Source organism: Psammomys obesus, unplaced genomic scaffold (assembly GCF_907164565.1).
Source record: "Psammomys obesus unplaced genomic scaffold, mPsaObe1.curated_primary_1811, whole genome shotgun sequence".
Lineage (NCBI taxonomy): Eukaryota > Metazoa > Chordata > Mammalia > Rodentia > Muridae > Psammomys > Psammomys obesus.
In genome coordinates, this window is record NW_026596064.1 from 12,420,900 (window position 1) to 12,431,767 (window position 10,868).

At 47.3% G+C, this 10,868-nt stretch overlaps 1 protein-coding gene across 1 annotated transcript in view; it reads left to right on the plus strand.

Annotated features, from left to right (window-relative positions):
* Positions 1-6,888, plus strand: part of Lmln (leishmanolysin like peptidase) — a 52,062-nt gene extending 45,174 nt beyond the window's left edge. Inside the window, exons 16-17 of the mRNA XM_055625227.1 lie at positions 4,007-4,198; positions 6,659-6,888. Of these exons, the coding sequence (XP_055481202.1) occupies positions 4,007-4,198; positions 6,659-6,888 (422 nt within the window). The remainder of the gene's footprint in view (positions 1-4,006; positions 4,199-6,658) is intronic.
* Positions 6,889-10,868: the final 3,980 nt, after the last annotated feature.

Sequence of the window (10,868 nt, forward strand, 5' to 3'; positions counted from 1 at the left end):
TGTTTGCCTTGCGCTCAAGGACCTGAGGTTGCTCTCCAGCACCAGACAAAGGGAAGGTTCCAGCAGACACGCTGGCCGGATGACGTGCTGCTCATTCCAGGGCTTCCGGGTGGTCTAGGCTGCTGTGAGCGGAGTTGTCTCCCTGCTTTTCTTTTCAGTGTGTCTAACCCTGGGTGCAAGGAGGCTACGGTTTTCGTATGTTGACTTCAGACCCTGTAACTTGTTATGAGGCCTCTGGGTTTCCTGCTAGAATTTCTAGGTATAAAATTGTGTCATCTGCAAACAGACACTCTGGCTTCCTTCTTGCCTGTTTCTCTCCCCTCCATTTGTTTCTCTTGCCTTGTTGTTCTGGCCAAGATTTCCAGTACTGAGTGGGAGTGGAGACCATTGGACGCCATTGTCTTGCACCTGATTTAGAGGCAGAGTAAGATTTTTCTTGTTAGGGCCGTCGTGGACAGGCTTTACTATGCTGAAGTGTGTTCCTATTTCATGTTTCTTCAGGACTTTCACATAAAGGGATCATTGGATTTTGGCAAAACTGTTTCCGTGCCTATCTAGATGTGCATATGATCTGTACCTGAATTCTTTTGTGAAATATATAACATTTAATGGGTTTACATATATCGAACCAAACACTGCCAGACCAACAAAACAGCAAGAATCAACACATAACTTTAAGTAGCTCTGAAATCTAATGGCTTCAATTTTCCAATAAAAAAATATAGACTGTTAGTTTGGATTAAAAGGAGCAACCATCTGTTTTCTGTCTCCAAGAAACATGTCTCACTACAAAAGAGAGATAATGGTGATAGGGTAGAAAAAGGTATTCCAACCAAGTGGACCTAAGAAACAGGGCCAGGCTGGCCTCATCCTGGCTATGTAGCTAACGAAGACCTTGAACTCCTAATCCTTTAAGTGCTGCGATTACAGGTGTATTCCACCACACCCAGCTATGAAAGTGATAGCCTTTAAATTACATACAGCTAGGTAGAGTAGAATTTGTCTTCTTCCAAAACTACAAGACCACATGTTGCTTCTCTAGCAAACAAGCAACACAAGCGTAGAGAACAACTAAACAGCTAGGAATCGAGTGTGAAGCCTCTGGGAAGGCGCACTAATGGAGGTGAGAACTCTCCTTCCTCCCACTGGTAATTTGGACAGATACATACAGTGCTTACACGACCACGATGCTGTAAATGAGGACCAGTGTGGTGCACAGTGATTCCTTCCCATCCTGGACATCCCCTGCTCCCCTTTTTTGTTGGATCTCCTGGATATAAGCTTTTCCTTACCTTTAACTTGAAATTAAACAGAGGGGGAAGATACAGAGAAATTTTAACTCAGAACATGGCTGTTCTGGCAAGAGATCACATCCAAAGACCTTTTAGGTCTGTGTGGAATACAAACACACCTTTAATCCAGGAGACAGATCTGAGTTCAAGGCCAGCATGGTAGAAAGCAAGTTTCAGGTAAAGAAAAGCTTATGTCTAGGTGTGGTGGTCCATGCCCTTAATCCCAAACAATGAAGATTAAATTAGTTTGTAGAGGAAGCACCCATGTTTGAAATTGAGTGGCAGAAACAGTGACGAATCAGAGAAAGACTTGACAGATTTGCCCAACTCTCACGAGAAGAGAGAGGAAAGGGAAGCTACTTAAGGGGCAGTGCAGAGAGGAGGAGGCAGTTTTACTAGGACAGTCATAGACAAGTTGCTGAGAACTCAAGTGAGGACGGAATGAGCCAGGGAAGCCAGGAGGTTAGAGCAGATGGCTTGAGTTGGTTGGAGGCCAAGCAGAGCAATTTAGGGGCTGAGAGAAAAGCCAGATTGAATAAATAAGCTGGGAGAATTTGAACCAGAACAGCTGAGATGAACCAGCCAGCTGAGCTCAGTAAGAAAAAAAAAAGGGTGAGCTTATTCAGCCGTAAGTCTCAGAGAGTGAAAACGTTCTAGACCTAGGTACAGAGGCCAGAGGCTTGCAGACTAGGCATAGGTTAGCAGACAGAGGCAGCAAGCCTCCCAGACAACAGTTTAAGCAGGCAAATAGAAGTTCCTTTTACAGAAGGACATTCAGTTTGAAGGTTTTTAAGACATCTGAAGAAGGGCTTTTTCCTTCTGGGAGTCAGCTGAGTAGGAAGGTCAGCTGGGTGCTTTCTCTGCCTCTCTGAGGTAGAAGGCTTTCACCCCAGCATCTGGCTCTTGAGTCTTGATTGGTAAAATCGAATGTTTGGGATTTTATTTAAAAACAACACATCGATTGGGGGGATCTGGCCCATCAAAGTGGGGAAGGACAGTGGGAGTGTGCGATGGGCGCTCCTTGCCACTTCTTAGCAGACCAGGAAGCAGAGCCAGCACAGGACAGCAGGCCTGAGCTATAAACCTCAGGACCCACACTAGCACGGTGGTTCTCATCCTTCCTAACGCTGGCCCCTTTGTACAGTCCCTCACGTCGTGGTGACCCCCCCAGCCATAAAATTATTTTTGTTGCTACTTTATAACTGCAATTCTGCTACTGTTATGAATCGTAATGTAAATGCATTTCCTGATGGTCTTGGGTGAGCCCTGCCCTAGCTCGTCCCCACCTCCCAAAGGTTCCGAGGCTTTCTCCAGACAGCACCACCTGCCGAGGACATGCCTGTTGGGGGCATTTTACCGCCAAACCATAACAGCCGTGTGTGGTGGCACACGCCTGAAGGACACTCAAGCGCCTGAAACGGAGGGATCATGAAGTTTAGGCAGCCCTGAGCTACATAGTGTAGGCCTGCCATGCCCGCCCCCACCGTTAGCTTTAATGTGTTTGCTTTTTTAAACTGGTCTCATGAGTCTTGCTCTTAAAAATGTTACCAAATCAGTGAGACCCTGATTGTAAACATTTGTAATTACTGCAGAAAGTCAGGGCTAGGCAGAAAAAGAAAGCTTTCTGGAAAATACTCCCGTGTGTGTGTGTGTGTGTGTGTGTGTGTGTGTGTGTGTGTGTGGTGTGTGTGTGTGTGTGTGTGTGTGTGTGTACATGCGTGCACACCGTATCAATGTACCGAGTACATTTTTGCACTGTAACTCAAGTAATTCATAAGCTATGACTAGTACAATTTGGTGACTTGTGGAGAGTGTCGTAACTGATCCCTGCTTGCCAGAGATTAGAGCTAAGATGTTGAAGGGTGCTGGGGTTTGCAGATCTTCAAAATTCTGTTTTCAGGGTCTCTCAAATTGCCGAGCTAGACTTTCAGAGCTACAACCACAGGGCCGCAGAGATGGCTCAGCAGTTACCGGTGCTCTCTGCTCTTCCAATGGACCCGAGTTCAGTTTCCAGCACCCATGTGAGGTGGCCCACAACTGCCTGTAACTCCAGTTCCAGAGGACCCAGTCAATGCCTTCCTCTGCCCCTGTAGGCACCAACACACATGTGACATATAGACACACACATGCACACAGAGACACAGAAATAAATCTTAGAGATGGGGGAGGGGGAACCTACTTCCACAAAGTATGATTCTTTCGAACCTAAATACTGTAATATTATGCGAGTTGAGGCTATGGCCACATCCCAAAGTGTGCTTGTTATGAAACAGTTTCAGTTATTTTGTACATGTGTGTATGTGTCCCTGTGTGTGCACACGTGTCCGTGGGGTTGTGTCTGTGTGTGAAGGCCCAGGGATGACTTCAGGTGTCATTCCTCAGAGGCTGCTTCGCCTGTTTTTTGAGATAGGGTCATTACTCCTCAAGTTTTCGAGATCCAGCTAGTCTTGCTGGATTGAGCTAGACTGGCTGGCCAGCGAGCCCCCAGGAGCGACCTGTGTCCGCCTCCTCCAGCCTGGCGTTGAAGAAGTGCCCCACACTTTAGATGTGGGTGCTAGGAATCCGATCTCAAGCCTTCATGCTGGCACGCCACATTCTTTACTGACTCATCTGTCTTCCCAGCACCCATTTTTGTAAACTTTCATTCATTCATCCAAGACTTTTACTGACTTAATTTTGTTTTCCCTACTTGAAGGTTTCTTGTTCTCCTCAAGGTCTGAAGGTTTGGGTTCAAGACACTTCATATCTATGTAGCCGGGCTGGGCAGGTCCTTCCTGTCCGCATTCAGATGAATGGCTGGATTCACAATGGAAACCTGCTGTGCCCTTCCTGCTGGGACTTCTGCGAGCAGTGTCCACCAGAGACCGACCCTCCAGCGGCCAACCTGAGCCGAGCCCTTCCTCTGGGTGAGTACTCTATAGGATTGGAGAGATGAGGGAAAGCAAAGTGAGCTGTGCCTTACAAGGTATTGAAAGGCGGCCTCTGGAGCAGGCCAAGCCCCTCCTCCCCCCAGGCAGACTCTCTGTGTAGCCCTGGCTGTCCTGAAACTCACTCTGTAGACCAGGCTGGCCTGAACTCAACAGACATCCGCCTGCTGGGACTAATGGTGTGTGTTACCACCACCACCTGTTTTTTTTCCCCTATGATTCAAGGTTCTCTAGAAAAATCCTGTTTCCTGTTGTTGTTAGAAACCCGAAGCTGGGAAGCAGCACCTCTGCACCACAGCCAGGCTGAGGAAGGGCTCTGTGTGGAGGGCCTGGTAACCCTCTCACTAAGAGTGAACAACATTCTGCTTATCAAATACAAAAGGAAACTAAATATATCTTAGTATAATCAGGTGAGATTCTCAAAAACAGGTCAGGAAGGCAGGTCAATGGGTAAAATACTTGCTTTGAAAGCACGAGGGCCTGGGTTTGAATCCCAAGGACCTACATATAAAGTGAGGCATGGTGGTGCTTGCCTGTGGTCCCAGCTCTTTGCATCAGGGTCAGGAAGATCCGGGGGGGCCCCTGCTCACCAGCCTAGCCAGTCAGTGAGCTACAGGTCTCAGAAGCATGCCGCAGAGGACAGAAGGAGAGGAAACTCAGCCCCTGGCTTCCGTGTACACCCCTATGAGTGCACACATGAACTTGTCTCTGCACTCACAGCTCACAAAAGCCGTGATTGGTGCCTACAAAGAGGAGACACAAACGCACATACAAAACGAGAAAGACAGTGGCTTGTAAGGATGAGGTGGCTCTAGGCGAAGAGGACTCGGTGGCAGAGCTCTGAGCGTTCTGACTGCCCTCACCTGAAGTATCTGGAAACAGAATTGTTTTGGGACTTGGGGGTTTTATGATTTTGGAATATTTGCATATACTACTGAGCTGTCTTTGGGATGAGACCTAAATCTAAAACCACAAAATGTACTGACATTTATATATGCTGTATACACATGCCCTGATGCGAATTTGGTACAGTATTTTGGGTGTGCCTGTGTTTTGATCAGGTCAAGTGGGGTCATGGCTGACCCCAGAACACTTTGGATTTTGGAGTATTTTGGATTTTAGGTCGTCGGGTTAAGGGTGCTCATCTCTCGTATTCATTCCATGAGACTGAGACAACCGATGTTAAGACAATACATTCCAGTACTTCCTCTAGAGCCAAGAGGAGGTTGGAAAGGGCTGGATTCAGAAGGCTCTTCTCCCCGAGGGCGTTCACACTGAGCACTAATTCAGAATTCATGACTCCTTAATTTAAAGTGGCTTTATAGTCTGAGTGATCTGATAGCAATTTAACATTTTAAAATATTAGCAATAAAAATATTATGCCATTTTTTCCCAACTGTCAATATTTTTAATGACAGTTAAATGCAGGTACTTTGTCTATTTAATTTTTTATTTCATTTTAATTTTATTTTATTTTCATTTCACTGAGTTTTTCTGTGTAGCCCTGGCTGGCCTGGAACTCAGAGATCATCTGCCTCTGCCTCACAAGTGCTGGGATTAAAGGCACGCACCACTATCTCTGGGCTGCCCCCAATCCCCTCATGCTTTAGAGTCTTTTTTTTTTTTTTTATGCGCATTGGTGGTTTTGTCTGTGTGAGGGTGTTGGGTCCGCAGGAACTGGAGTTAGAGACAGTTGTGAGCTGCCCTGTATGTTCTGGGAATTGAACCCAGGTCCTCTGGAAGAGCAGCCAGTGCTCCTAACCACTGGGCCATCCCTCCAGCCCACCATGGTCTGTTTAAAAGTAGAGGGCCTGGTTCAGTTTACAGGTAAATTTTCTGTTAAGTGTTAAACTGTGGGGGATAGGTATCGTGGCAGTCGGGAGCCAGGGAATACCACTGAGTCACACCACACAGCAAACCTCACACAGGAGATACACTGGGGAGGAAAAACCCAAGAGAATGGCTGCCTGTGCATGGGCGAGAAGCAGCAGAGAACTGAGTGAAAGACAGGGCCCACCCAGGGTCTCCCTGTGTCACCCTAGAACTTTCTGTGTAGACCAGGTTGTCCTCAAATTCATGACGATCCCCTTGCCTCTGGAGTGCTTGAATTACAGGCATTCTCACCGTGTCCTGTTAATGGGGCACAGGCGTGCTCCACCACTGAGCAGTAGCTCTAGGTGCTCTCCACCCCACTCTCTAAAGGTGGTCCTGGCTGACCTTCTCGTAATCCTCTGCTCACCTGTCTAACCCCGAACACCGGCCTGTTCTGTTTTCTATCTCAGATCTCTGCTCCTGTTCGTCTAGCCTGGTGGTCACGCTTTGGCTCCTCCTGGGCAATCTGTTTCCCCTGCTGGCTGGATTTCTTCTGTGTGCCTGGCACTAGGAATGGGAAAGTGAGTCCACAAAAATGACAGTTGTGTCATGTTCTCATGAACAAAGCACAAAACAGAACCCGGGAGAGTGGCATTCCCGACTCCGGCTTGGCAGTGCAGGACGGCTGTGAAGCCTGGCTCCATGGCGGTCACTCCTCAGCGGCCACACAGCCACCTCGGCGCGTGGAGACGAAGAACAAGTGCCCGAGGCGCCTTAGTTTCTCCTGGCAGTTCTCCTTTGAACGAAGGGCCGGTGGCAGGATTCGCCACGGTCACATACCTCAGCATTTGCATTAACGGAAAGCCCCGGGAGCACCAAGGCCGCTCAGAGAAAAGCTGATGGACCACTCCAGAGTGTAAGTTGAGGACCCCTTCCTCCCAAGTACAGAAACAGTCCTTGGGATTCTGGATCTCCCGTCAGTGTTGCACACATTTTCAATGAACGCCTGGACACGACCCACTCAGACCATCATGCTCCCTGGCAGGTCCTCGTTGCTGCAGCATCTGACCTGACGGTGTTTGCCTTTCCCACCAGCCATGTGGCCGGTCGCTGAACTGTTATCACTGTTGTTAGCCCTCAGTGCCCAGCCGTCTCCACCTGAGCTCAGTGCCCACCTGCATTCCTCATTCGTTTCATAGCGACTTGGAAAAGCGTAGGAGAGTGTGAAGTACAGCTCACAGGAAGAGCCTGAACTCGTGCAAACAGAAGGCCCCGTGACTTTGTGCTTCAGGTAAGATTCAGAACAGCTATAATCCACCAAAACTCAACTGACCCTTTCTGGCTTGTGTAAATTTTCAAGTTCAGGCGTGGACAAGCATGCAGTTACTTCCAGGCAGACTGAGCTGTTACAGAAGAACTGCTAATATTGGAAAGTCGTTTCACGGACAAGAAGAAAAACTCAAGTTAAGACAAGGTGATCTGAATTGCTTCCTAACAGTGAAGTGTAGGCTTGGTGTCAAGCCTGCCCACAGGCCCGTCCTTGACTCTTTTACAGAAGTTGGAAGAGCACCTCTGTTTAAATGCCCGTTTCTTCCCACGTTTGACAGCCGTGTACCGCGTGGATTCTCTGAGGCAGTTCTCCCGTACCAGTGCTCACCAACCTAACAGGAACGCAACTTTGAAATTCTCTAATGAGGAGCAACATCCCGTTTTTCTCCCTAAAGATAGTCAGTTACTGCAGTGTTACAAACACAGGCTTTTAGGACCAGCGAGATGGCTCAGTGGGTCAAGGCACTTGCCACCAAGCCTAATGTCCTAAGTCTGATTCCTGCAGACCTCATGGAAGAAGAAAGGGGCTAACAGCCCCTGAAAGTTGTCCACACACACACGCGCACGCGCGCAAATAAATGTAAAACAACTTTTAAAACCAAACACAGCATTCAGACACACTCCTCTTCCTCCCTTTGTGCCATTCAGCATATAGTTATTAAGTGCTCTGTTTAGGAAATTGTACCAGTAAAGCAGAGCATGGTGGCCTGTAGGCCCAGCACTTGCGAAGTAGAGGCAGGAGGACGGCTAGGCCACCTTGGGAATTTAAATTTGAAGGCAGTATTGGCCACCTGAAACCCTGTCTTGGGAGTAGAGAATGGAAGGAGTTGTGTCAGGAGCAAAACACCGCAGCCCCAAGCGCTAACGGCAGCTAACCGAGGCTCTGCAGCAGCGTGGGCCTCGGGGTGCAGGGACCCCGCCTTTGTTTTAAAGGCAAGATTTGACATGTCCCTGCATGCTGTATAAGTTGGAGGCATTCACGCTTGTGCAAAGCTGAGGCTCCTTAACTCAGCTAGCCTCAGCTAAAGAGAGGTCATGGTCTGCTGATCTGCACTCTGTGCTTTGCCAGCGTCCCGAGATCTTCAAGGTGTACAAGGTCTGAGAAAAGGGAGTGTGTTTTTAAAGACATAGACGACATTCTGGGCTGGTGGCACGTGCCGTTAGTCTTAGCGCTAGGGAGACAGACGCTAGTGGATATCTCAGTATAATAAGGCCAGCCTGATCTACAAAGCAGGTTCCAGACCAGCCAGGGTTACATAGTGAGATAAACAAAAGAAGAAGAAAGAAATACACATTAAACCTTCATGACGACTATGAGTCATCCTCCAAAACGTGTAATTTCACCAAAAAAACCAGTGGATTATATTGAGCGTCAGTGATCAGTTTGACGACATTTTGACTGTTGTACAGTAATGCCATTTAGGTAGTATCGTTTCCAAGCATGGTGCTTTTTATACTTGAAATATATCTTTGCTTTATTTTTTAATTAATATAATTATATTTGCACTAATGACTTTCCGGAGAAAAAGTTACAGATGATGTTTTTTTGTATATATATTTATTAAGCTTGGAATGTGACGTCCCAGTGTTTTCTCTGCACAAACATGAAACTTAGCGCAGCTGGGGGTGCAGAAACCCGGAACTCCTGAGAGTTAGACTGCAGTTAGCTACACTGCCCTGTCCCTCCCTCTTCAGTGAGGTCGCTTCTCTCTGATCCCACATAGTGTACTCAGCAAGACTTAGAGGGTCCCTCAGCTGGTAAGACTCTCACTTAGAATTTAGCAACAAAGAAACGGCTTCTGCAGGCTGAGATCCCCACGCAGAATTAGCTGTAGAATTTGAAGCAGCCTTCACGCTCGTGTTCTGTGGCAGCTCAGCCCTTTCGCATCTCGAGGACAAAACCAGTGGCCCACAGAAGGAACCAAGCAGGGTGCTCCGTGTGGAAGTGAAATGGGGACAGCTGATCTGGGGACAGTAGACTGGAGTCCCTTCCTGAATCAGAAAGGTCAAGTGTTTATTTAAAAAACTGGCTACCTCAGTGTTGAATTCAAACAGGTCATTGTGTGTGTTTTAAGGCCCTAGGTGTCGGTCATACCAAGGGACCTGTCTCAGGTTTTCTCAGAATTTACAGGAAGGAAGCAAAGCCATGTGAGGAGCCATGAATAGGGGCAGGAAGGGAGCTGGACAGTGCTTAGTAATCTGTGTGTCACTCCTCCAACTTTCTCCTGCAGAACATCCTTCCATAATCCTTCCATCTTTCCTATAGGCTTCTTATATTTTTAAGACCAAATGGGCATTCTAAAAATGTTATGAATTATGCTTAGCATTAGTTTTCAGCCTAAGTTGGCTTAGAGTTTAATGAGGTTTAAAGATATAACATAATTGTATGGGTTGTAAATAGTCTTAGGAAGATAAGTATATCAGAGTATTTCGTGAAATGTTATCAGCGTTCTCTGCAACATTAGACTTACAGATTGAGCCAGGCATGGCGACTGTGCCTGTAATCCCAGCACTCGGGAGACAGCGGCAGGAGGATTTTGATTTTAAGACTAGCTGGGCTGCAGAGAGAGACACTGTCTTAATCCTGCTTACCCACCCCCCACCCCCCAACACACAAAAAAAGAAAATTTACCGATTGTGGCCATGTATAAAGCAGTGATGCTTGGTCATACTCGAAAGCCCCATGACTGACACTTGGTGAGGACTTGGTCCCTGCTGGCCCCGTTCAACCTCTTGGAGTCTCCAGCCTTCATGCTGTGTTCCATGCCCGGCCCGGCTATGGACTTATGAAGAGAGGAGAGCCAGTCTCCTAAGACAGCTGAGTGGCCCCTGCAGATATCTCCAAAGACTCACAGCCAGCTTCATGGTGGGCACGGTTCTCCCCGCTGTGACCTTTGCCCCCAGCACAGGAGGACTGACATCTTTGGCTGAAGCCAGTGCTGCCCATTCTGAACAAAGGGTTGAACTGGAAAGAAGGGTTTGTGTTCTTTTGGGTTGTTTTGTTTGTTTGTTTGTTTGTTTTTCGTTTTGGTTTTTTTTTTTTTTCTTTTTTAAATTAGACTGGGACTGGGGAAGGATTTCTTTTATGTTTACATTTTTAATAAGTAAAGTAGATTTTAAAATTAGTCTTTATTTATGGTGGTGAACCTGAAGTGTAATATATTCCTCAGAAAAACACAACTTTAATAAAAATGAAAACTAACTTGCAGCTTGTCTTGACCTAAAACCGTGAACTTTTTAAAGCCTGGATAAGCACACAAACAGTCATGAACTCTGTTGGGGAAGGATGGGGATTCACCTTGTGAAACACAATTCCGTTTTCCTCGTGTGGGAGTGAGGTCGTCCTCCATCCAGGATGGGCAGGTCCTGTGTGAAGCTGCAGGGCACTGCCCTTGAAGAGCCGAGCTGAGAGAAAGCAGATCCCAAGGACAGTGTGGTCTATGCCTCGGCCTAGGAACTTCTCTTCATGACCGTCCTGCACATTCAGGTAGCACATAGTGCAAACACC